Source organism: Rhinichthys klamathensis, unplaced genomic scaffold (genome assembly GCF_029890125.1).
Source record: "Rhinichthys klamathensis goyatoka isolate OS25496 unplaced genomic scaffold, OSU_Roscu_1.1 h1tg000011l_1, whole genome shotgun sequence".
In the NCBI taxonomy this organism is placed as follows: Eukaryota; Metazoa; Chordata; class Actinopteri; order Cypriniformes; family Leuciscidae; genus Rhinichthys; species Rhinichthys klamathensis.
In genome coordinates, this window is record NW_026606564.1 from 10,453,377 (window position 1) to 10,480,844 (window position 27,468).

The window sequence follows — 27,468 nt, forward strand, 5'->3', positions numbered from 1 at the left end:
ATTCTGCCTAGTTTGGAGTGTTTGAATTACTGTTGCTGTGTTCGTGTCCCAATTCGCCCACTTATACTACGCCCTGAAAGTATGTACTCTTTTTGTGAAGAAAAAGTACATACTTTTGAGTGTGTAGCAAAAGAGTAGGCAAACTTTGGGACACACTACTTCGTCATCTTTAACGGACAGCTCTGTCGTGCGCACCCTATCACCGTAAACTGCCCTGTCAATCATCTCGTCACAGTTAAAATCCTCCATTCAATCTAATATAATTTCTTACCATTTCGGAGAGAAATGAAATGAAATCACCTGCCAGTCGTGGGTCTTTCATGCGGACGTAACACTCTCCTTTGCAATTTGAATGTAATGATGCATTTAAAAGTTAATCGCTAAACGTATCTTTACAAAAGTTCACAATGCTGCTGCAGATGCAATATAATGTGGACAACATTGAATAAACAAATTTTCGTCAGGTTAGATACTGATAATTAATCACTCAAACCCCTTTATCTAAACCTCTCTACAGCCACACAACCGCCGGACCTCCATTTTTTTTTAACACTTTTCACTCGTGTTTGTAGTTCTAACCGAATCCTCGTCCAACGCGCGATGGGTTTTTGGGCAATATCAGCCGTTAGAGTGTGCATCGATCTGCACTTCGGATTCTGACCGGATATAGTAGACCATCCGGGTCTCTTTGGGACACTCATTTCTACATACTGCGATTTGGGACGTACTAATTCTACTTGCGAATACTATTTAGGACGGATAGTATGTGAATTGGGACGCAGCATGTGTGTATTTGACCATGTGTTTGTTTTTGACTACTCTTGTGGATTGTACTAAAACCATCGTTAATTTACTAACTCTTCCGACTGCTCTGTTGGACAAAATGGCAGATTCGGCGGATTATGACTGGTCAGATCACCCGTCAATCAAACTATCGTTCAGAAATACGCTTAGGCTCTCTATACAGGAGATTGAGCATGGCTCCATTGCAGCTGTTATTTATTAAACATCACTGTTTCATGCCCCATGTCCCCAATAGCTCTCAAGTTGTTTCTAGCTTACCTGCAGGGACGGACTTAACCAATAAGCGAGGTAAGCAGTCGCCTATCTCTTAGGGCCTTGCTTACCTGTAATGGTTGCAATCGCTGAAAGTTCATTCTCGAAACTGGAAGTGATCAAGACATTTCTCTGTGAGCACAATGTCACAAAAAAGACCAGTTTAGCTCTTCTGAGTATTGAGATGAATGCCCATGCTCACAACATTGACATTACAGCTGCAGTGAACAAAACACTCGGAGAGTGCAAAGAATTCATTAGAGTTTGTTGGTTTTATTGGCAGTCATAAGTTAATCTTCAAACGTTGGTATTTTAAAAATGCATAGAAAGTTCGGTAACACTTTATTTTAAGGTGCTTGTAATAAGCAGTAATTAACAGTTAATAAGACACTTATAAGACCTTATAAGATTCATATAAGATGCATATAAGCATTAACTACTTCATATAAGGGTTAATTAAAGGTCCAGGCCCTGAAGAGATCAGGGAAACTATACTCCCTCTTGGGAAGGTCAATTTTTAAGTGACTGGAAGTTTGTGTTACCATTTATGTTTGTTCGGCTGTTCTAAAAGTGCAATGTATTGATACTTGAGAAATGTATTATTTAATTTTCTTTATTTATTATCATTAGTTAATGCTTATATGCATCTTATAAGGTCTTATAAGTGTCTTATTAACTGTTAATTACTGCTTATTACAAGCACCTTAAAATAAAGTGTTACCGAAAGTTCTTCTCGAAATGTAGCATACAGCCTCTAGTTATTCCTTTAAGTTTTTCTGCTGTTCATTTGTTTTACTGTGAAGACATGGATTTTGCTTGTGTATGATGTGCGTTATACCACTGACTGTCACAAAACTAAGAGCGATTTTACCTCGATATTTTACTGTGATGAACCTTATGTTGACAATTGAAATGACATGTTTGTATGGAAATGGGAGTGATGGAGAGGGCTGATCAATGGGGGGATATTCTCACAGAAAACGGGGATAAATGGGATACAAACAAGGAAATGATTCACCATCGAGTTAGGCCCGGCACAACTAAATTTGTGACCTCTTCATCAAAAGTGTCACCTTTTGTCAGATCAAGTTTAAACATCATTTATTTGAAATATTATTTTTTGTAACAATGTAAAATACTGTCACTTTTGATCAATTTGAAGTATTCCCGCTGAAAGAATGTCTCATTACATTAAAAAATAATTACATTTCATTAGAGAATTTTAAAGGTCTATATTGTATCAAAATGCACATAGCTTGGGTTAAAGAAAATATGATTCAAATCAAACATAGAAAAGTATTAATGTCACCATGATCTTGCATAAGCCCAAAAATTATGCAAAATTATTCATACAAGCTGAACAGTAAAATTGATTTTGTAAATTGATACACATATTATGGTTGGCACAAATCATGGGCATTCCCATTGCAAGGGAAACATTAACGCGATTTAGGGTGTATTTTCTTTTACTGTGCATAGATCTGTTCATGGTTTTCGAGGATGAGTTTCTCTTGCAATACGAATGCTGTCCATGGTGTCCAGATGAATTCAGTCAAAGTCAGCAGGACTCAACATTGAAACCATATAAAATATTGATGTAACGTCACTAAGGCAGTAAATGGAAACACGCACACTCAGTCTCACTCATCACCAGTGTGTATTGGTGACAAGAGTTAGTAAGAGACATGGTCCCCACATCAAGGGTGCTAACAAATAAATGCAACATGCAATAATATTAAGACGTGGTCTCCCATGCTGTGTTAGTAACCTACACAAGTCCCCAAAAGAGGGAAATCGTACACACTTTTCAAAAGTTTTGAAGCTATGATTGCATATCTGAAACCTCATGTTTTTTACTAGTCGCCATTGTGTAATAATGATCTTTGACAGTGACAACAGAGTTCATATCTGGTTTCTATATGCCAATAAACACTCACATTAAAAACCTTATTTTGTGTTTTTTTGTGGTAGCATGAGGTATCTTTGAGAAATAAAATGTTTCAGAAATGTAATCTGTAACACTCCTCATATAAGACTAATTATTAGACAAATCTGACGTTGTGTAGAGTTTTTAGAAAAGAAAGCTAGTACACACCCAAGCTTGACTGATGTTTGCACGCTAAGTACACAAAAAATGTACTTTATCCACAAGAGTTTCTAAAGGCGAACAAGCATTAAACATTTATTCAGTTTAAGACACTTTCATCCAAAGCAACTTATACATTGTGTTACTTGAAAATCAAGCTCAGTGTGGTACTGATATACTGACAGTGTCATGTTCTACTATTTGACTGGTTAAGCTCCCGTCACCAAATGCTTCAAACTGAAAGGCACACTTAATGAAATGCGAATTTGTCACAATCCAGTTTCCAATGTTGCTCAAAACGCCACATTTTTCTTCTTCCATGGAAAACAAAAGGATTATAGAAAGAGTGGTTTAAAGGGTTAGTTCGAACGAAAGTCTTACGGGGTTACTGACAGAATTTTCATTTTGGGGTGAACTATCCCTTTAATGTACTTGACAGTCAGAATCACACGCCTATTTCAGTGTGTGGAAAAGGCTTAAATATCTCCTTTTGTGTTCAGCAGAAAGAAATCTTAAGACGTTTGGAGCAACATGCAAGGGAGACGATGATGACAGAAGTTTCATTTCTGAGTGAACCGTCCCACATCGATATACTTTTCTGCACTATTGCTACTACTGTGACACCTCTACAAACATGACACTTCACAGCGACCGACTACTCTGTACTATTTCATCACTCCAAGTAATGTATCTTAAAAAGTCTCCCACTTTGTTTGTAATGCCACGTCAGCTTCTATGGATATGTCTAGGGCTGTCACAAATGATTATTTTGGTAATTGGTCAATTATTTTGATGATTAATCGAGTAAAAAAAAAAAGAAGTGGTAAATTAAAATAGACCTTAGCAGAGACCTAAGCTTTTAAACGACTTAAAATACATCTATAATAATGAGGCAATAATGTAATAATATGGTTTTATAAAACAACAGTTAAAATACATAATATAACAATCATCTTATGTGCATTATGTACAGCCTGGTTGGTGATTGTTGTTGTTACACATATAAATTGATCAAATCCTTTAATATTTAATACTGGCCAAACAACATTTAATTCAACTGTTTACTTAAAGGTAGGGTATGGGATTTGCAAAACGGCCGGCAGATTTTGAAAATACACAACTCAAAAGGTCCTACCTTCTTTCCTCCAACGCTGGCCCTGTATGGAGGACCAACTCTACCATATTTAAAAATAAATACAGAAATAAATAAATGCTCAATAAATAAATAAGCATACAATTAATTGCCCCAAAAAATACAATAAACAAATAAATGTAGGTAGAAATTAAATTATACAGTGAGACATAAATGTATATATATCTTTTAATTAGCTTCTTTATTTACGTACCTTTGTTATAATTACCTTATTTATTTATTGTCCGTTATAATCTTCAACTTTATTTATTAATTACTTATTTTTTGAAGTATTTATTTATGTGCATGTTATAATATTTTTTGTCTGTTTTATTCTTCCTTTGAATTTTTTTACCCTATTTTTTTCTTCAATGCTATTTATTTCTGCCTGTCGTTTTTACATTTCTGTATGCATTTCTGCCTCATTATGCAAATGAGGCGGGGCTGTGTCTTAAGGGGTCAACGCCCCTCCCCTCCGCTTCCGGCTCATGGGACCTTATTTAGGAAAAAATATGTATGGTAGTCTGTCAATGGCGAGAGACAACTTTATCTTTTTATTCCGTCTGAACTGTGCCCTGAATTACACATATGATGTTTGTCAATTTAAAAGATAATTATGAAAGTCAAGAAAGTCGCAGTTTGTCATAAAACAGAAGAGTAACATTTAGTTTTATGTAAAAATCGCTCAATGAACTACATCTCCCGGGAAGCGAAACAACGAGCGAGATCCGCTGCTTGTGTGTGTGCAGTCTGGTACAAAACACTCCGGCATGACGGCGTAACGTTACGATTATAACGTAAGACTATAGAACAAATGACAGACGTTAGCTTCAGTAAAGTTAGCTTCATTCATTGAGAGAAAATGTGCGCCTTTTGGGTTTGTAGTCTTTTTAATTACGTATTTACACAGTCTTATACCTCAACAGTTTTACATCAAACTGCGACTTTCTTGACTTTAAAATGTATCTTTTAAATTGACAATCAGGGATGAGTTCCCTAATGAATATTAATGAGTCTTCCCCTACCACCCTGCAAAAAAAAAAATCGCGGCCGGTGGCATGTAGATTCGACCGATGCAGTAAAATGCTAACCAACCAATGGGCAGAGGTTGACCCCTTAAGACACAGCCCCTCCTCATTTGCATAATGAGGCAGAAATGCATACAGAAATGTAAAAACGACAGGCAGAAATAAATAGCATTGAAGAAATAAATAGGGTAAAAAAATACAAAGGAAGAATAAAACAGACAAAAATATTATAACATGCACATAAATAAATACTTAAAAAAATAAGTAATTAATAAATAAAGTTGAAGATTATAACGGACAATAAATAAATAAGGTAATTATTACAAAGGTGAATGAATAAAGAAGCTAATTAAAAGAGGTATATACATTTATGTCTCACTGTATAATTTAATTTCTACCTACATTTATTTGTTTATTGTATTTTTGGGGCAATTAATTGTATGCTTATTTATTTATTGAGCATTTATTTTTAAATATGGTAGAGTTGGTCCTCCATAGCCCTGACTCCACCCATTCGAAGGACAGGCAATCATGCAGCTGCAAAACTCAGATTGCACTTACTCTCTCTCTCTCTGTACCGGGGCGACTTGCACTTACTGTGACTGGGTCACGAGCTTTGAGTATGCGCACGAAGGGGACACGCGCGAGGGTGAGGGGGGTATGGTACGACCGTTTGATTGACGCACTGACTGTCCAATGATTCTAGGTGGTCTTGGAAATTATTGGCTGGAGTTTTTAGAGTCCTGCCCATTCCACAGATGATTAAATTGATTAATTTTCATTTCAGTGCTTCTAAAAAAATGGTCAAAAAAGAAAATCACATACCCCACCTTTAAAGCTGCAGTCCGCAGTTTTTCCTCTTTGTCGCCATCTCTGTTCGAAATCTGCAATTGCAGTCATTCGCGGAATTATCAACTTTACGTGAGTTGTACTTCGACACCGCACAGCGCGGATGTGCACAATGTTTGAGGAGACTGTGAGGCTGTCAGTCGCCGCGCCGATGTCGATACTGGCATATTCTTTTTTGAAAGTATGACCAACATAATAATTTTCATCCGGAAAATGTCATCTGAACAAGTAAGAAACATCCACTTTTGTTCTGGTTCTGACATTGCAGTAAATCGCGCTGATTAAATCTATAGATCGCTTATAAGTTATCATATCACACAAAACCGTGCAAATTATACTTTGTTCTCAAATTGTTAATGTTAACAACGTCAGCATTGCGTGACTACATGTAATGCCCTTCCGATATGTGTCCTTGTTTTCGCATGGGTCCGGTTGCAGTCTCTTTTTCTGTAAGTTAGCACTTCGAAGTCCAAACAAAGTCTTTTGCATTTCACAACGGGTGAATCTCTAGTTGTCTCTGGTGATTGTCGTTTGAACTTTTCTGGATCCGCCATCAAATTAATAAGTTTAATTATATCAAGTGCAGTGAGAAAAGGCAATAAATCTCCACCTCCAACATCCTCACTCGCAATATACCCTTACTAGCCGAGACTCCTTCTTTATGTGTACAGGTGTGACGTAATGACGCAAAGACATGCTCGAATCTCCCGCGGAAATCCACCAGTACCACTGGAGTTAAAAACATTATTACAAGCTTACCGCTTTGAATCGAGCTAAGGCAAGCAGATAGCGTTGAACACTGGCTGGTTATGTATTTGCTCAAATATGTATTTTGGATCATTTTTAACCCAAAAAAAGCTACGGACTGCAGCTTTAATCTTGGCAACTTCTTTATTATAGAAATGCTACACCCACTGTAATTTCTTGAACAGGAATATGTGGACTCGTAAAATATGCAAACTCAGAGCGAGGGTTTAAACTTCTATTTTGAAATCGCAATGAACAGTTCGCATATTTAGAAACATATTTAGGTTTAGGTTCACAAGCAAGCCAAACTCACACAGATGATGCAGAGATGGATTCTGAGCCGCTCCTCACATGTAAATGATAAAGTTCATGTGGAGCAGCATTACTGTAAGCGGAGCTGCTCTGAAACGCACGTAACCCATACACACGTGAAAATAAATAAAGCGCATATATATTAGATCTGCAGCGCCACGTCCGGTACTTTAGCGGTTACTCGACGCGAGCAAAATGCAATCAAGGACTCGAATTTAATCGAGGAATCGTGACAGCCCTAGATACAGTATTCCCATTGTGAAATCCACATTATTTAAACGTATAATACAGTAACAGATACAGTAATATATATGCCTTAATTTTTTTTATTTGATCCAGGACTGACTTTGTTAACTATTTTTAAGGATGTCAGCAGATTAAACCTCAGTGTTCTCTGGAAATATATCTCAGTCCATTGCTATTTTGGGAGTCTTTGCTTCAATTGAATGACACACTATGTAGTTGAAAGTGTCGCACCTGGGGACGAACTCTGCTCGTCTTGGGGCCTGAAGATGAACTGTGCTAGTTTGGGGCAGTTCTGCTGTTTTAAATGTCTAAGTAGATGGCTGAACTGGCTGAAGCCCCTGCCGCACGAAGGGCACTGGTACGGCTTCTCTCCGGTGTGCACCCGCTCGTGTTTCTTCAGGTTTCCAGACTCGGCGAAGCTCTTCCCACAATACGAGCACGTGTACGGCTTTTCTCCGGTATGGATTCTTTGGTGCATTTTCAGTTCGCTGGCTCTAGTAAAAGCGCTGCCACACTCGGAGCACACGTGCGCTTTCACACCGGTGTGTTTTTTCTGGTGGTCTTTAAAATAGCAGAGCCATAAAAAACTCTTCCCACAAAAAGAACACACGTACGGCCTCTCGTTGGTGTGGATTTTCAGGTGTCTTTTTAAGTGCGCCGCCAAAATGAACTTTTGACCGCACTGATCGCAGTTAAACGGCCTTTCTCCAGAGTGAGTGAGCAGGTGTGTTTTCAGACTCGTCGCGTGAGTGAAACTCCTTCCGCACTGAGTGCACGTGAAAGGCTTCTCTCCGGTGTGAATCCTGATGTGATCCGTAAGATTTGCTTTGTGCGTGAATCTTTTCCCGCACTGCTGACAAGCGAATCGCCTCTCTCCAGAGTGAATTCTCATGTGATCCTTAAGGTTTCCCTTGTGTGTGAAACTCTTTTCGCACTGAAGGCATGTGTAAGGCTTCTCTCCGGTGTGAGTCCTTATATGATCCTCAAGGTGTCCTCTTTGTTTAAAACACTTGCCACAATGAGGGCAAATGAGAGCGCTTTTCTGTGCGCAATTATTTTCAGTCTGTGAGCAACTCAAAGGTTTGTCACTAGTCATGAATGCTTGAGGTTCCTCAAACTGACATTTCTCCTCCACTTCGTTCACCTCTTGACTTTCCTCTTTCACCTCCACCAGGTCTAAAATGAACACAAAATAGGATATAAAAAAAATCAAGACATTTTTCTCGCACTCTTGGCATTGCTGCAGTGATGATGCACTTTGGTTCGCTTTTTTCCTTAAAAATGACTTTCTGATTGAAGGGATGTTACTTAAATATGGTACAATATCAACATATGTCAATTGATTTACATAAATAAATAGACCCTGCAATTACCGTAAGTTGATCAAACTGGGGACCAACCTTTTTGTCCTTCCGAGTCATCCTTTAATATTTTGAATGGTTCTGGATCACTCACGTCCCCAATCACCACTCTGACGAATTCCATCTTTTCAATGATGTGTTAAGCAGGATTGGTCGTCACACCAGAATTATTCCTGTCAGTTTGAATCCACGTGGCTTCTTCACATGTAGGATGACTGAAATATTCCCATCTCTGGGGAGCAGCTTCACTGGTATGGAGGTCCAAATCTGCTAAGTCAAATTTAAAGGGTTAGTCTAAGCTCACGACACTCCTACATCCTACGCCGGTGCGCGCACGGCCGTTAGCGGAAGCTAGTGAGGGGTGACATTTTTTTTACTAAATTAATATATAGCCTAACCTTGTATGAAAATATCATATGAAAAGTTAATGCAGGATTTAAAATGTTTTACAAGACATGATGGCACAAATGTAGTAGAAAAAGTGACAAGTTTCCTTGACCGTTTCTAAAAACGCTTTTCCCCTCCTCGTAACATATAATCACGTCACAAGAGGGAGTCGTTTGCCAGGCTCTGCGTTTGCTCACTGCAGAGTAGGTTGATATTCAGTAGGTGCGGTCGTGATTCAGTGTGTTTCCAGTAGTTATTAATTTCAATTTATCATCGTCATAAATCATTGTGTTTGAGGAGGCTGCACAAACTCCGGCCTGTCAGAACATCGAGTCCACAGGTTTCCTAACAAGATAAAGGACGGTGCTATCCCACATGTCTGGGTGCGTTTTGTGCAGGTGAAGAGACGGGACTTCACTTCTGCATCTGCTTCGAAAAACGCGGTAGTGTGTAGCTTTCACTTTAGACCGGAGGATTATCATCCAAACGTTATGATGGAGTGGTAGCACATACGGGCTTCAAAGCCTGGGTGCAAATTCAGGCACTGCACATCAAGTCATACATTGACTCACTGGGGATCTGACCTGGAATATGCGCTTTAACCCCCTGGAGCCGTATGGATACTTTTATGATGGATGGATTTGCTTTTTTGGGCTTCGAAATCTCAGTTACCATTCACTCCCATTATAAAGCTTGGAAGAGGCAGGATATTTTTAATAGAACTCTAATTGTGTTTGGCTGAAAGAATTATGTCATATACACCTAGGATGGCTTGAAGGTGAGTAAATCATGGGATAATTTTCATTTTTATATAGGAAATGTATGAAAATGATAGAGGATAAATGCTGAACGGGTGAAAATAATGTCACAATGCAAAAACTCTTAATGGTTCTAAAATTTGGCTTCAACCTAAGTAAAATATAATTTCCTATTTCGGTCTTATTTTTATTTTGAGATCCAATATGACCAGTACATGATGACAGGTTTCAGTCGTATCCAGCAAAATGCACTTCAATCATTTACTTGCAGAATAAAACTCGATTCACTTTGAAACAAAAACGGTTATAAAACTGATACATAACACTAAAGATTTCACTAGCTTTAGTGACACAGGAACACAGTACAATGACTATAAAGTGCACTGCAAGAAATAATATACGCAGCTTCTGTAATAAAATGTAGATAAAGCATAATTATATTAAACATTCCCATTCTGTCCGTTTTTACTTCATAGTTGATGTGAACAGGCCTCAAACATTACAATATTAGGCTATATTCGGCAATAATCTCCATTTGTTTCACATTACTACCGCAAAATGTCTTCAATAATAGGCTAATATCGTGTCGTCGGGAGCACTTCTGTCAAAACTTCCAACCGTATCATATAGCTTTAAACACATTTAACAACTGAAGCGCTGCAAACACAGACCTTCCCTCGGAAGAATAACAGCAAACATCCATGTTCCTGTGACGTGCCTGACGTCACCATGACGTCGTTCGGCGAAGCTAAAATAAAAGTCTCGATCATAAATAAAACTCATTCAAGCTCCAATGTGTCTTCCGTTACATCTTATTGAATTCTACTCACCTACGGACTTATTAAACGCAAAAATAAAAACTACCAGATTTTTGATGTTCTATGAGAGTTTATTTAAAGATGTGACTTAATTGTAATACTCTGCTTTTCTAATTAATTTCACATCACAACCATGGTGATATATATTTATATTTTTAAATATCTTTAGAACGTTTTGTATAGTTCCTTAAATACTAATATATTGCAGTATATATTTTGTCCATAACTAACTTCATAATAGAAAAAAACTTTTATTTTTATTTTTTATTAACAATTTATTCAAAGACTGTTGCTATGTGTGTATATGTATTAGGGGTGTTAGTGGTACACAGAAGACACGGTTTAGTAGTACACCTTGGTATTTGGGGTTCGAAACGAGTTCGGTACAACAGGAAATAGCTACAAATCCCCAATGCTAGGTTTCTTTTAATTTAAGCGGCCCTGAGGCTTCCCATTTCCAAGACACGCATATTTAATCACTGGACAGCAGTACTTAGACTTACACCACACAAAGCCAAATTATTTTGTCTCATTATAACAGCGGAAACTTAAAATACTCAGTAATTTAGGCGTAAGACTGCCACAATGTATCAGTTGTGTTTGTTAGTTTCATTTTCATGGACTCCAACTTTGTTTTCATTAGTCACATGTGTTCCTCTGTTTGGTTTTCCCACCACTCCATCTGTTTCCATGGACACTAATCCTCATCACAGCTGTTTGTGGTTTAGTTCATCACCATGTGTTTATTAGCGAAACTTGAATTTACAGGTATGTCCCTCTTTGGGTAATATATTTTCAAGATGGAGGCGCAACATGGCTGCCGCCATTCGAGCGACTCGCTCGTATGTATTTTAAATGGCAGATTCTACGCTTACGAGGATACTTGATTACATGGTGGAAGTAATTACACATGAATGAGCACATATACTTTGGAAAGAGATAAGTGTTTTTTGCTACGAATCAACACAGAATTACACAAAGAGTAGCTTTAAAGGCAAGTGACTAAGGTGTGAGTGGCTTTATGGCTGCCCAGAAAATGTTGCAGTTAGGGTCTTTGACAACGGCTGGATAAACAGTGACCTGTTCCTGGAGTGGGGTCAGATGTTTACAGAGCTGCTGCCAAAAGATGACCAAAGGCCCCATGTTCTCCTGTTGGATGGCCACAGTAGCCATGTCTATAATTTGGACTTCATACAACTGATGAAAGCCAAAAATGTGCATGTGATGGCCTATCTGCCTCACACCACACATGCCCTCCAGCCTGCTGACAAAGCACTTTTCACAAGTTTGAAACACAATTGGTATGAGGAGGGGTGGAAGTGGATAAGGAGGACGGCAGGACAGAAGCTCCCCAGAACACAGTTCTTCTCTCTGGTTCACCAGGCCTGGCAGAAGACTGCGACAGTTGAAAACGTCCATGCTGGATTCAGGGGCACAGGGATGTTTCCTGTTAACAAAGACATAATCCTTGATGATACAAACCAAGCATCACAACAGAGAGGGCTGTACTACCCACAGGAACTGAACTGGCTGTGGTAGAGGATACACCGATCTTGATTACACACGACACTGTCAGTAAGGATTTGGTGTATGAAGAAGTAATCATCACATCCCAGGAGGATATGGAGAGGTCCTTATTCCATGTTTTCACTCCTGGGCAAGACACCTCAAACCATCATGAGGAGGATGAACAACCCTCATCTTCAAAAAAATCAAAAAGGGAATAGAGCACAAAGCAAGATTAGCAAATACCCCAGCGCAGCCTGCCGAAGAGTGTGAATGACCCAAAGGCCACAGAGGGCTGGGTGTGCTGTTGTCAGTGCAATTCATGGCACCACGAGAGCTGTGGAGAGGATAATGGCATCTGTGATGAAGATGGTTATATCTGCAAAGACTGCCTTTGAAGGAAATGTAGCAAAAGCTCTAACTGGCCTGACGAGGTGTGATGTGAAGACCTACAGTAGCTACAGGAAATGTTAAAGTGTTTTTGTGTTTACTGTTAAAAATAAAATAATTTCAGCCAAAATTACCTGTGTTGTTCTCTATTTATATTGGCCCATTTTAACTGAATGTTGTGCCTCGGCTCAAGAAGGTACCAGCTGATACTCTAACTCTCATAATTTTAAAACAATTATACTTTTTCACATTTATAATATATATATATATTTAAGAGAATCATGCTAATTTATAAAAATATCATTAGATCTCATGTATAGCTTATTTCAGTGGTTCTCAACTCCAGTCCTCGGGACCCACTGCTCTGCATATTGTGTATGTCTCCCTTATTTAACACACCTGATTCAGATCCTCAGCTCGTTAGGATAGACTCTATGAACTGAACTGAGGCCCCGTCCACACTACTGCGTTTTCGTTTAAAAACGGAGAATTAAAACGAATACGATCTCCGTCCACACCAGCGTTTTATCTGCGTATTAGAATTGATCTCCGTCCACATTAAAACGCCTGAAAACGCGGATCACGTGACCATTCACCAACACTGGGCATGCGCGTGCCGGTGTAAACAGGAAACGGATTGACATGTGATGGGTGGCTGACGAATCAGGGAAGGATACGTCATGACTGATGACACCCAATCATAGAGCCGAGCGTGAGCCTCTACTACGTCATCGTTTCTAAAGTCCTCCGTTTTGTCCCGTCTTCACTAAAACGCCCTCCGGAGATTCAAAACGCAAAACGGAGCTGGTTTCTCCGTTTTAGGTCTTCGTTTTTTCCGTTTTAGTGTGGACGGGAGGTGCAAACGGAGCAAAAGGTCTCCGTTTTTAAACGAAAACGCAGTAGTGTGGACGGGGCCTGAGTGTGTCAGATAAGAGAGACATACAAAATGTGCAGAGCAGCGGGTCCCGAGGACTGGAGTTGAGAACCACTGGCTTATTTGATGGTATTATAAGTCATTTACCTAAACGTGGCCCGTTTTAGCTGACTTACACAGGAAGTAGGGGTGCTGAGGGTGAGCCACAATTAAAACAAGTGGCAATTGTCTCATGATGTCACAGCGCACACTTGTCAGTGAAGGTCAACAGTTAACACAACAAAAAAAGTCCAAATGGCGCAAAAATGCACTTCTGAAAAAAAAGGCCGAGCCTCGAGCTGGAAGATCTGTCGGAGGAGGAAGCAGACCTGCGTATCAGCAGGAGCACTTCTGAAGCGACCACCCCCACCACACCTGCCCCAGGCCCAGAAACCGTGCCAATTCAAACTGACGTTGCGGCAGTACCAGGGCAAAGTGCTAGCGTGAACGTAGTTTTGGTCGAGGCAATAACTCCACACCAACCAACCAACTTAATTTTTCCTGGAAGGCAGTTTGGCAGTGGAGAAACGTCACATCAATGAAGATAGTGTAAGGTTTGACAGCAGTTTTGTCAAGGGAGGCTTTACAAACTGGCGGAAAGCCACAAGAAAAATTCAACGAGCATGAAAAGTCTAAACTTCATTGTGATGCCATTCAAAAAAATTGCTGCTCTACAAAACACCCCAGTTACTGCCCTTTTACCTGACGCTGCCCGCCAAACTCAGGACACAGCAAGGCATGTTTTGGAGCTAATGTTCAGGTAGGTGTCCTTCCTGGGAAAAAAGGGGGTGGCTTCTTGGGGTGACAGCACCCGTGATGGCATTTTGTATGAAATGATGCTTGAACGTTAGCCTGACTAGGTCAGACTTCGTACTTCCGCTCAATTTCAGTTCGCTTCTGTACTCAGTCTGAGATAGCGACCTATCTCTCAGTTTTCCTCCGGCCTGAAAACAGCCGGCCAATCAACGAACAGAGGGCGGGCTGAGAGCCGTGACGTAGACGCTAAGCGCAGAGTATGATTGTATGTTAGGTTAGGGAAATCTAAAACGATCACGGATATGGAGATACGGGATGCAATTCGCTCTGTTGTGGAGAATATTCCCGGCATTTGCAAACTGAAGCCTAAACAAGAAGAGTGTTTGTTAAACATTTTGAATGGTGGTGATGTTTAAGTTGGAGAGAGAGGGGATTGCGTTATGTAATTGGCTTACGGGTAACCAATGATTTTATACTTCAGACAAGCGCCCCCCGCGAGAAATTCAATTATGCCATTCCAGACTCTGTCTACGAAGTAGCAGAGTTTGGTATTACCAGGCTACTTGAACGTACCTACAACCTCCCAAGAAAGAGACTGCGGATTCAGAGGAGAGATCACTGGCTCTCAGACACAATCCAAAATGAAGTCCTTCAAAAGTATACCAGCTGTGGCTCACATTTGAAAAACTGTTCATGGATTGTGTTCGTTCCTCATGGTCAAGAATAAGTATCAGTGTGATGAGTCAAAGGACCAATTCATTGGGACTAAACAGCACTGTACAGGTGATGTTTAATTCCCAAATGCTTTAATACCTCAGCAAACATATTTCAGGTGATGTTCATACGACCCCGGGAATACCAAAAATAGAAATAAACTGGGGCAATGCTTTAACCATCGATCGAGTAGTAATTTTTCATATAGCATAAGCCGCTGGATAACAGGAACTTTGACACATCACACAGAGACTTATTTCTTGACCATGAGGAACGAACACAATCTATGAACAGTTTTTCAAATGTGAGTCAAAGCTGGTATTGGGCACAACAGAGCTGGTTTAAGGAGTTGACGGTAACCCATCGTGGAACATCTTTCTTCAACAACGGCCAATACAAATCAATCTTCACTCTGCATAAGCCATTCACACAGGAGCACACCATCATCCTTCCTGACATAACTGCTCTCCCCCACATAATCCGGTGCGAGGACAGCAGCAAACAAAGTTTTCAATCCAGGATCATCCTGCTGTGCCGTCACCAGACCTACCAGAGCAGTCTCTGAGGGGTGGCAACACCAAAGCAAGCGCCCGTGCATAGTTTTTGTGGATTTATGGCCTGACATACAAATATTGTTCACAAATATTGCATTACCACAAAGTAATCATCTTTACTGTTTAAAATAAAAAATAAATAACAAAATTTCAATATCCATCATGGCACCAAGTCAAGTATACTGTCAATAACAGTACAGTAAAATAAAGAGAGAAAAAAAGTATATTATATATGCACATTTGTCCAAATTTCATTACAGTATACAGCTATAGCAATTTCTTGGTATTCTGACACAATACTATATCCCTAGGCAGTCATTTCTCAGTTCTGCAAAAATACAGTACTACACACACACCAAAAAAGGCTACAAATAAAGTTGACAATTAGAAGTTTGAGGGTGTACAACATGTGGTACTCTTTACTGTACATAAAATAGTGAAATTTCCCTTATCCATAGTGCTGGTAAAGTACTTATCTAATGGTACTGTGTACTGTAAATATATAACATACCCTGTTCATTATTCTTTCATCTCTCTCTCCAGGATGCAGAGATTTTGATTGTTGTGTCATCAGTTTCGCCACCTAATGTATACTCATTGTAAAATGTTTTGAGAAATGTCTTGTTTTGAGAACGGAATGAATGGTTTGGGAAATTGGGCCAACTGAATCAGTTATAATGTTGTAGCAATCGAGAAAAACTGCAATACGGTTAGATTCTTACCTAACTCTGCTATTAGTTTCTGTGATCAGGATCATCTTACTTATTTCATGTTATTGTTTTGTCGGATGGCAATAAAGGCCCATATGATAAAAGTGGAGAGCGCGGTCGGAGAATCAGCTCACCAAACAATTACGAAATGAATATCAGACATATACGGATGTGATTAGATTTCTCAGAAAATCTAAGCCAAGAGTTAGCCAAGCAGCAGTAATTTTACGATTCACGAACAAATGGAAAAACAATTCGTATAAGTGAACTGAGCTGTACTGTGTGTTTTTGACTCACAAAGAACCGGTTCATAAGAGTCATTTGTTAATGAAGCTGACTACACTGGGCGCGCTGAATGCGCAAGTTTATTTAAAGACGTGTTTTCTTGCCATCATTTTGCGTTATGCTGTCTTTTTTATGTCATCACATTGAAGCAACAATGCTGAAAAGCAGCACTTAAAACACTGCTTACAATTATATTTTATTCTGTGATAATTCTGGGGTGGCAAAGCTTTTTCTTAGGGTGGCAGTTGCCACCCCGGCAGATCCGCCTCGCCTCATGGCAAATGAGGCAGTCACTGAAGCTTTCTTAAAGGGTTAGTACACCCAAAAATTCTGTCATCCTTTACTCATGTCATTTCAAACCCGTAAGACTTTCATTCATCTTCGGAACACAAATGAAGATATTTTTTAATTAAATCTGAGTAATTTCTGCCCCTCCGTTGACAGCATTGGTGTTGACTAAATATTAATGGGATAGTTCATAGAGTAATACTTGACGATGTATGACGTAGGATGTAGGAGTAGAGTAAACTTTGACGCCTCTCGCGGTTTAAACAAACAGGGCTGGTCAACCGCGTTCGTCATTACGTTCTGTGTCAAGTTCAAGTGTTACTCTTTTGGCGCAAGTCGACTTGCGTACGGCTGTCTGCCGGAAGCTAGTTATTTTAGTCGATAAAGTTTTAAATATGGATATTTTTCTTACACAAACACATCACTTCAGAAGGCTTTTATTAACCCACAAGAGCCATTTCGAGCACTTTTATCTTGGATGGATGCACTTTGATGGAAAAATATACCCATTGACTCCCATTAAAGCTTGGAAGAGCCAGGACATTTTTCTTTTATATAACTCCGTTTGTATTCGTCGGAAAGATGGGTGAGTAGGATGGCTTCAGGGTGAGTAAATAATGGGCCAATTTTCATTTTTGGGTGAACTATCCCTTTAAGACGTTGCTGGTTGTGGAGAAAAACGCATCTTTTGCATTCAAAAGCAAAAGTCACTAAAAAACAGCCTCTTGAAATAGTAGCAGAAATGTGTAGAAAATCGTAACCCTAACGCGAAGCCAAGTTTGTGCCTTAGAAGCAATTATAAACCACTAAAGTTGGAAACGTTTGCCACCTGGTAGGAACAAACTCTCTTTCTCTGCAGTAATGGGCGCGCGCGTGCCGAAAGGTGGTGGGCGTGGCGACCATAGGTGATTCATCTCAGCTTAAACGCGCGACAATCGAGGTCGATCCACTAAAAAAATAAAATAATTTGGCACAGTCGATGAGCCACTGGCACGAGCTACGAACCACATTTCGACAACAAGTAAATTTACCAGTTCCAGTGAGTGTGGAGCAGTTCTCAACGCACACATGAGCTCAGTTTTCAGAGACTGTTTGGAGTTGTGGAGGATAATGCGTTTCAATACTGTCGTAATCTTGTGTTTACTAGCCGGTAAGTTGAGGAGTTTTTAATATTATTATTAATAATAATGGGATCTGGTCTAGATCCCCCCCCCCATCCCCCCCCCCCAACTGTGTTGTAAGTGTTTCAGAGTTTGGAGCAGTGTAATATTGTTACAGTTTCTTAATTTAAAGGTGTTCTTTCTCTCTGATATCCTTTTTGAAACTGTTCCCAATGTCTGTCGTTTTTAATGACATCAAACATCAGTTAACAAGCCATACTCCATCAAATTATCTTAAACCACTCATGGCTGTGTTGAAGCTTAATATTAAATAGTTAATAAAGTAATAAAAAGCAAGTTTCCTCAGCTAGGATTAAGTCAACATGATTTCATAACGCGCTGTTTGTGTTTCTGCAGGTGTGTTTGGTGCACAGACGGATAACACTGAAACAGTGTCAGTAATGGTGGGAGATTCAGTCACTCTGCACACAGATATTGGAGAAATTAAGAGAAATGATGACATTGTGTGGAAGTTTGGACCGGACAGTCCAGACACCCTGATAGCTGAAATCATCAAATGGTCCTACATGTTCTACATATATGAGAGTCAACAGGTGCCATTTAAAGACAGACTGCAACTGGATTATCAGACCGGGTCTCTGACCATTAAGAAAACTAGATCTGAACACTCCGGAGTTTATAAATTAACTATCGTCAACGGCAGAAAGACTTCCATCAGGAGATTCAGTGTTAAAGTCTACGGTGAGAAATAAATAATACGTTTTATTCTTCCTGTAGCTTGTTGGATCTCTAAGTCTCTTTTTATGAGATCATTGTTTATTGGTAACCCTGTAAGGTTCCCTTTATTAACATTAGTTTGCTAAATACATTTAAGGTGAACTAACAATGAAAACAACTTCTAAAGCATATTTTTATCTCAACATGTGACTAATGGGGTCTGATTTTTACTTCCAGCTCCTCTGCCCGTTCCCATGATCAGCAGTGCCTCTCAGAACTCCACGGCGTCGGAACGATCCTCAGGTCCAGCATGTGTCTTGACGTGTTCTGTGAAGAATGCGACACGGGCGACTCTTTCCCTGTACAGAGGCAATGATTTAGTGTCCAGCGTCAGTGGCTCTGACCTCAGCAACACACTGTCTATACCTCTGGAAATGGAGGATCTGGATGAAAACACCTACAGCTGTGTGGTGAACAACCCCTTCAGCAACCAGACGGCACTGCTTAACGCTTCAGATCTCTGCCAGCCGCCTTCAGGTATGTCAGCGCCTTCTCTTTTCTTCTGCATGACTGACTCTTCTCAGTCTCTACTGTACTTTATTGTAACTGAAAGCTTAGAGACATTTGTACTGTTGTGCACATCATTTGAAAGTTTACACTCTTAAAAATAAAGGGTTCTTTATTGGTATTGATGGTTCCATGAAGAATATTTAACATCCAAGGAACCTTCCATTCCAAAAATGGTTCTTTATAGTGGAAAAAATGTATTAGTTATTCATAATAAGAAAAAATGGTTCGTTTAAAGTCCCCCTGTTGTCAATAATTTTATCTCTTAAAACTCCTCTTTGATCACCAAAATTACATTATTAAAACTTTTTTTCCATGAAAAAAAAAAAAAATTTATGCCCTAAAATAGCCTGAGAGTGTTACTCTACACCCTTGCCTCATTTAGTGTACGCGGTTCTATGAATATGCAAATGAGCCCCGCCTCCACTCACTCACTCAGCTCAGAGATCCACTGGTTGACGATCACACGTTGATCTGATTGGTTACAAGGTCGTTTGTGACGTCAGAAACACCAGCGATTTCAAACCGTGTTTTTGAGACTGTCTTTGGTCCACTGCAGTTTTAAGGAGAAAATACTCCGCAATGCTGTCGACTTATGAATTTACACATGCTTTGTCTTAAAGCGTATTAAAAACACCACATAGACACATAAACAACATTAAAAGCTGGATTTTCACCACAGGGGGACTTTAAGAACTGTTCTATGCAGAACCAATAATGTTTCTTCTATAGCATAGCGAAAACCCCTCTTTTGAAAGCTTTATTTTTAAGAGTGTAGTTCATTTCCTCATGCTGTTCTTTTATATGATTTCTTGCCGCTCTGCAAAACAACACAAATGAAGATATTTGAAGAATGATTCAGGTGTTTTTGTCTGTACTTCTACATGTAATTCATTAGCCGTTATACACCTTATGTAGCAACACAGAAGTAAGCTGTTTTCTGAGTCATTAGTAAATAACTGGAAGGATAACGAAATGCTGTAAAATAATTCACGCTAGAAACCACTGTTTATGATTGCGTTCATGAATTAAATGAACACAACAGATTGCACTTTGCAATATCAAGCAGCACAATAGCACCTGCTGTCACATTAAGAATAAGTGCAAGAAACGTTAAAACTGTGCGCTACAAACCAGTGTGTTTATGAATATGATAATAAATTAAAATATGATTACAAATACCAGACTGTAACATCAAGCAGCGTTAGTGTTTTTGTACTGGTAAAATAACTGACCGGAAGCCTCACACATTCAACTTACAAATGGCCGAGACTGATCTTATGTTAAAAATAATGTGGAAAGTTAAACTCCATTCATTTATCTAAATCCAATGAACCGCTGAAAGATTCTTCAAACATCATCTTTTGTGTTTCGCGGAAGAAAGAAAGTTGTACGAGTACAGAACAGCATGAGGGTGAGAAAATGGCCGAATTTTCATTTGTGGGACTGATTGCATTGAGTAATACTTAGATTAATACTATTGTGGATGTTTTTTAATGTGTTTTTGACATCAAGCTGTTTATCATTTCAGACTTCAACTCGTTGTTCTACTGTCTGGTGCTCCTGCTGCTGATTCCTGTAGTTCTCACAGTGACTGTTGTGATAGTGTGTGTCTGTAGGAAACGTAGGAAAGCAGAACAAGAGAGTAAGTATTTCTCATACAGTCCGCTCAAAAGATTGAGTCGCTCACCAGTTATTTGACCAAAATACAGTAAGCAATAGGGGTGTAACGAGACCCTCATGTCACGATTCGATACACATCGCGATACGATATTAGTGCGATACTCCAAGATATGATAAAAGGTTAACAAAACAATTTACTGTTGATTAAAATGCTAAAAATGTATATTTAAAATAATGTTGGACACTTTTTACTGGTAACATTTGGCATTATCAGGACCCACAAATATTCTCCCATTGCTTTATTATACATTATATTCAACATCATATATAATAGTTTGATGTAGTACTGACACTAAAACTCTGTAAACTTTTTTATTTTATTATCTCACAGTAATTTTCATTTAGGGGTGAACTATACACAATACATATTGTTACATTTTTGTATTGCGATATATTGTTACAGCCCTAGTAAGAAAGCAATACCGGTATTATGATTTTAAATAACTTTTTTTTTTTCTATTTGAATATTTGATGTAATTTATTCCTGTGATCGAAGCTGAATTTTCATCATCATTACTCCAGTCTTCAGTGTCACATGATCCTTGAGAAATCATTATAATATGATGATTTTATGCTCAAACATTTCTGATTATTATCAATGTTTAAAACAGTTGTGCTTCTTCATATAATAATATAATTAATACATTAGTATAATTTGCTTTATTTTATATATATATACACTCACCGGCCACTTTATTAGGTACACCTGTCCAACTGCTCGTTAACACTTAATTTCTAAGCAGCCAATCACATGGCGGCAACTCAGTGCATTTAGGCATGTAGACATGGTCAAGACAATCTCCTGCAGTTCAAACCGAGCATCAGTATGGGGAAGAAAGTTGATTTGAGTGACTTTGAACGTGGCATGATTGTTGGTGCCAGAAGGGCTGGTCTGAATATTTCAGAAACTGCTAATCTACTGGGATTTTCACGCACAACCATCTCTAGGGTTTACAGAGAATGGTCCGAAAAAGAAAAAACATCCAGTGAGCGGCAGTTCTGTGGGCGGAAATGCCTTGTTGATGCCAGAGGTCAGAGGAGAATGGCCAGACTGGTTCGAGCTGATAGAAGGGCAACAGTGACTGAAATAACCACTCGTTACAACCGAGGTATGCAGCAAAGCATTTGTGAAGCCACAACACGCACAACCTTGAGGCGGATGGGCTACAACAGCAGAAGACCCCACCGGGTACCACTCATCTCCACTACAAATAGGAAAAAGAGGCTACAATTTGCAAGAGCTCACCAAAATTGAACAGTTGAAGACTGGAAAAATGTTGCCTGGTCTGATGAGTCTCGATTTCTGTTGAGACATTCAGATGTTAGAGTCAGAATTTGGCGTAAACAGAATGAGAACATGGAACCATCATGCCTTGTTACCACTGTGCAGGCTGGTGGTGGTGGTGTAATGGTGTGGGGGATGTTTTCCTGGCACACTTTAGGCCCCTTAGTGCCAATTGGGCATCGTTTAAATGCCACGGCCTACCTGAGCATTGTTTCTGACCATGTCCATCCCTTTATGGCCACCATGTACCCATCCTCTGATGGCTACTTCCACCATGTCACAAAGCTCTAATCATTTCAAATTGGTTTCTTGAACATGACAATGAGTTCACTGTACTAAAATGGCCTCCACAGTCACCAGATCTCAACCCAATAGAGCATCTTTGGGATGTGGTGGAACGGGAGATTCGCATCATGGATGTGCAGCCGACAAATCTGCGGCAACTGTGTGATGCCATCATGTCAATATGGACCAAACTCCCTGAGGAATGCTTCCAGCACCTTGTTGAATCTATGCCACGAAGAATTGAGGCAGTTCTGAAGGCAAAAGGGGGTCCAACCCGTTACTAGCATGGGGTACCTAATAAAGTGGCCGGTGAGTGTATATATATATTAGCAAAAATGTTTTGTAAAATGTTATTTTTTTAATCTTAACATTTGGTGTGTTTTACCCAGCTGATGAAACTTGCTGAAGAGAACTGTGAGGATGAAATGCAGAATGTGTGGAAAGATGTGATGGAGAGACTGTATTATTGCACACACTGAAGCTCTCTGGTTAGTGTGATGTCTATTATGTCAACATATAAGATGGAGTCCGTTCATGTGTGTTTTGTCACCATCACTCAGAATGTCCGTCCAGACATGATGAACTGGTGGTCTGATGCCGACTGACTGTTTTTTAAAAATCCTTCAGTTGATCTTAACAAATGTGCTTTCAATGCCACTCGTTGAAGAATTATAGCAGTGTGATTTGTTATATTTCAATTTTGTGATGAGAAACTTGAAGATGTTTTAATCCTCATTTAAACGCATCAACTCAATATTTTATTAAGATTCTGGCAGTTTCAATAGTTACTGTATTTCTGCCCCCTCCCCTGTTTGTCTATTAATGTATAATTCTCAGTAGCTCAGTCTATATTTATTTCCAATGTATGCTTGGATTTTTTTAAAATAAATTATATGTATAAAAAACCCCCACATTTTCAGTTTTGTCATTTGATGCAATGGTACTGTGACCTGCATGTAAGTGTGCTTCATTTTGACCTCAGCCTTTGGATTCACCAAAGCAGCCTAACTTTACAACACTTTGTAACCAGCTAAAGTCAATAAAATTCTGTTATGTGTTATTTTGATTTATCACTACTCTCTTGCCTAGCCGAATCTGTATTTGAATACATTTCAGTCATCATCTGATTTAGAAAAGAAGAAAAAAAGGTTGAGAATCTGTGGAATAAACAGATTGATTTACGTGAGGTCATCATTTTAGTCAAGGTCATTTTCTCTGTCATGATTTTCTCTGCTTGATTCTCGTTCAGATTTTGTTAACTTTTAGAGTCTACATGTGTTTGTTGCATTATGCCTTAGTACAGTAGCATAATAATGTAGTGTACAGTGTACACTTTCTGTTACAACAATTGAGCCCTATATGAGCACACATATTTGTACTGGAGCGATGGGCCACTTTGTTTCGCGGTATAAAAAAAATAAAATAATTACATTTCTTTGTGGATCTTGTTTTCTGTATTTGTAAATATGAACAATTTAATTCCATATTTGAACATTATTTTCCAACTTCTTCGCTCATTGCAGTATAGGTGGCGCTGTCGCCAGTGGGTTACGCGTCAAAAGCGGCGAAGAAGACAACAGACATGGCGATGTCCTGCACTGCACTCATGCCGGTTCGGGCACTCGTCGCTTTAAGGAGAAAAACTCTTGAAATTAATAAAGACATCTGGTCAAACTGGACTTTTGTAAGTCAGTATAGGACTAAAACAGGTGTCATCCATAAACATCGCCACTCTCCGCCGGAAACTGTTCACAAAGGTAAGATGCACGAGATCATCACGCGAAAGACTAAGGATTCTCAACGCACGCGCTTTTATTATATTTCTGACAGTGTCATTTGCGTACAGGTGGTCCTGATCTTCTCCGAGAGTTTCCTCAACCTAAGAACCTCTTGTACACCACACTGTCCAAATCCCTGGGTCTGTCCGATCTGTCCGAGTACATCCAGTACAGCTGCAGCGATGGGGAGGTCAAGGTTAGAGCCTCTCTGGGACAGTTGCTTTGACATTACAGTTATAATAAGACTGTGTCTAAAGAGCTAGAATGACCTAACTATAGCAGTTCGTTAGGGGTAATCATTCTCACTTTTCGGTTTCAAATTAGACCAATCTACATTTTATGTAACTCATTTAACCCCTTCAGACCCTGCGGCCATTGGAATGGATATCACATCGTTTTTGGTGTAAACCAAAACATTTTTATGTTTTATAACATGAGTAATGCCTGCTCACTGATTGGTCTCTGATCAACCAATCACAATGAAGATACCGCCCTCTAACTAAATCTGATTGAGCTTCAGGCATGGTTGGGTAACCAACCTTTTTATATTTTATATGCACATTTATGTTCTTGATAGCCTCATCAACTTTCGCCTATTATAAACTTAATAGCATCAAGTGATAATATTCAATGTTATTTTGAAGATATTTCAGAGTTGCAGAACAGGATTTTAAAAAAAGTTTAATGCCTGTCACAATGGACATCAGGTGTTAAAAGATATCAGCAGGAACCTCATGAGTTAGTTGTGAGCCTAGCTAAAACACAGACCTGAAATAACACTAGTTCACAAACTCTAGTTCATATTTATGGTTAAAATATGAGGATTTTATGTTGTTTCAGTTGTGATGTCCATTGTAGTGGACAAAAAACAATTTGCTCTGTGGAAATAATTCAGGTCTGAAAGTTATGAGCCGTCGTAAAAGAAAAAAAAAAACGGGGATTCGGGGAAATGTTTTAAGAAAAACAGTATATAAAAATGTAAATATTTTTTAAAATAAATAAAAAATAGATTAAAATGTACATTTGATATAAATAAATGAATAAAATAAGTGTTTGTTTAAAATAAGTTCGATATTAGTAGATCTATAAATACAAATTACAATGAATTATAAAAGTAAAAAAAAAGATTAAAATAAAATAAAATTAGATTTAGAAATAAATAAATAAATAATACACAATACAGTGCTATTGTGAGTAAAAAATGTAAACTAAATGTTTTCCACATAATATATTACACATTATTTTTTACAGTATAAATTGGGCCTTTATACATAATTTGTATGTATACGCTGCCTTTTAAATGTTAGGATGGGGGTCCCTCGCCAATGGAATGATCATATATGGGGGTCTGTGGCAGATTAGGCTGTGTTCACACTTGTAGTTCGGTTCGCTTGGTTTGTTTGGTCTGGACCAAAAAAACAAAACAACATTTAGTACTTATAGCGTTCAGATTTGCATTTTAAGACCGAACCTAAAAGGCATAGGGATGTTCACAACCTGATCGGTTTCGAGACGGAACTTACCGAGCATCCAAAACAATGCTGTGTTCTGGGCTAAATGCGCTCGTTGTGTGTGCGTAACTACATATGATGGTATTTTGACCAGCTGAGAACTCGTGAAGAGTGTAAAGGAGTCAAAACAGCGTCAGGAATCCCTCCGTCACACACACACAAACCAAGATCTGCTGCGAGGAGACGCGGTTCTGATGCCTGTGACGGGCCAACTTGCGATATGACAAGAAAAATCAGGTATGCTTTGAGCTTTCTGTCCTTTTTAGGGTCGCATCTTGTGACATCATGTCTGTTTTTTTGTTCACTTTGATGTCTTTGGTCCGTGTTGCGTTCATATTTCAGTCGAACCACACCAGAGTTCGCTTGGAAGTGGACCAAGACCCTTCTTTTCTGCATTCTCTGTTTGTTTGGTGTCACCAGGGTTCGGATGTCAGCGTTCACACTTATTCAAATGAACCGCACTAACAGAGCAGGATTCGTTTTAATCCAACCAAACATGCCAAGTGTGAACACAGCCTAAAAAATCCCTGGTCTGGACAGCTCATTCAAATAAAGAAGCATGTTTTATAGCTTATGAAACGTTACTGTGTGATGAATATTGTAATACCATTGTATTTGTTGTACACTTTCTCACAACGTCTTTCAGAGAGCAACAGTCACCCTCCAGTGGCCCGTGACGATGGAGGCGGAGGGCTTTGGGTCTCGTAAGCTGGAGGCCGAGCGTCAAGCAGCAGCTGCTGCTCTGTGTAAACTCAGAGTAAGTGTGAGATGTAGAGTCACTTCAGCACCTCCACCAGAGCAAACACTCATAGAATAGGGCACCTTGGCAAGCCTCCCGAAATGACATCCAAATTAACTTAGTTTCAGCCCGATTTTGTTTTAAATGACACTCATAGAATAAAATTAAGTTTTATCATTTAATTTTTTATAATTTTATAGTTTAATTTAGCTTGAAGTATATTTGGGCCTTAAAGGAGAAGTTCGATATTTTCCATGTAATGGCCATGAATGGGGATGCAAAAGCACAATAAACGTTTCATAAAACTAGTCAATATTACTTGTGCACTGTATTCCAAGTCTATTAAAGCCTTGTTGTTATTCCCTGATAATCTTCCCCAGTTCATGACTTTAAGTCCCCCTGTAGTCAATAATTTTATCCCTTAAAACTGACCTTTGATCACCAAAATTACACAGTTAAAGTTTTTTTTTTCTTGGAAAAAAAATCTCTTCATGCCTTCAAATAGCCTGAGAGTGTTACTCTACACCCTTGCCTCATTTAGTATACGTGGTTCTATGAATATGCAAATGAGCCCTGCCTCCACTCACTCACTCAGCTCAGAGATCCACTGGTTGACGATCACACGTTGATCTGATTGGTTACAAGGTCGTTTGTGACGTCAGAAACACCAGCGATCTTTGGTCCACTGCGGTTTTAAGCAGAAAATACTCAGCAATGCTGTCGACTAATGAGTTTACACATGGTTTGTCTTAAAGCATATTAAAAACACTACATAGATGTATAAACAACATTAAAAGCTGGATTTTCACCACAGGGGGACTTTAAGAATGGGATAATATAGTGCAAGAGTTGTATGGACTCCTCTTTTATTGTGCTTTTGCTTCAT

The 27,468-nt window shown here is 39.1% G+C and overlaps 3 protein-coding genes across 4 annotated transcripts in view; 2 read left to right on the top strand and 1 right to left on the bottom strand.

The window, feature by feature from the left end:
• Positions 1–7,415: 7,415 nt before the first annotated feature.
• On the bottom strand, positions 7,416–8,984 carry LOC130099362 (gastrula zinc finger protein XlCGF8.2DB-like). 2 transcript variants are annotated; one of them, XM_056265034.1, is made up of 2 exons: positions 8,857–8,984; positions 7,416–8,632 (listed from the first exon to the last, which is right to left on the bottom strand). In XM_056265034.1, the coding sequence occupies exons 1-2, from the start codon at positions 8,939–8,941 to the stop codon at positions 7,665–7,667; spliced, it is 1,053 nt and encodes a 350-aa protein (XP_056121009.1). In that variant the 5' UTR covers positions 8,942–8,984; the 3' UTR covers positions 7,416–7,664. The 2 variants fall into 2 exon arrangements, with proteins under 2 accessions (XP_056121009.1, XP_056121017.1); XM_056265042.1 differs by having other exon boundaries at positions 8,830–8,965.
• An 8,793-nt stretch (positions 8,985–17,777) lies between these two features.
• Positions 17,778–23,290, top strand: zgc:113293 (uncharacterized protein LOC550593 homolog). Its single transcript, XM_056266862.1, has 5 exons — positions 17,778–18,046; positions 18,414–18,758; positions 18,972–19,271; positions 20,833–20,946; positions 22,944–23,290. Exons 1-5 carry the CDS (start codon positions 17,965–17,967, stop codon positions 22,958–22,960), a joined length of 858 nt encoding a protein of 285 aa, XP_056122837.1. The 5' UTR covers positions 17,778–17,964; the 3' UTR covers positions 22,961–23,290.
• An 814-nt stretch (positions 23,291–24,104) lies between these two features.
• Positions 24,105–27,468, top strand: part of dhx30 (DEAH (Asp-Glu-Ala-His) box helicase 30) — a 30,849-nt gene continuing 27,485 nt past the window's right edge. Inside the window, 3 exon segments of the mRNA XM_056265327.1 lie at positions 24,105–24,311; positions 24,401–24,528; positions 26,490–26,600. Coding sequence (XP_056121302.1) covers positions 24,137–24,311; positions 24,401–24,528; positions 26,490–26,600 — 414 coding nt within the window. The 5' untranslated portion in view covers positions 24,105–24,136.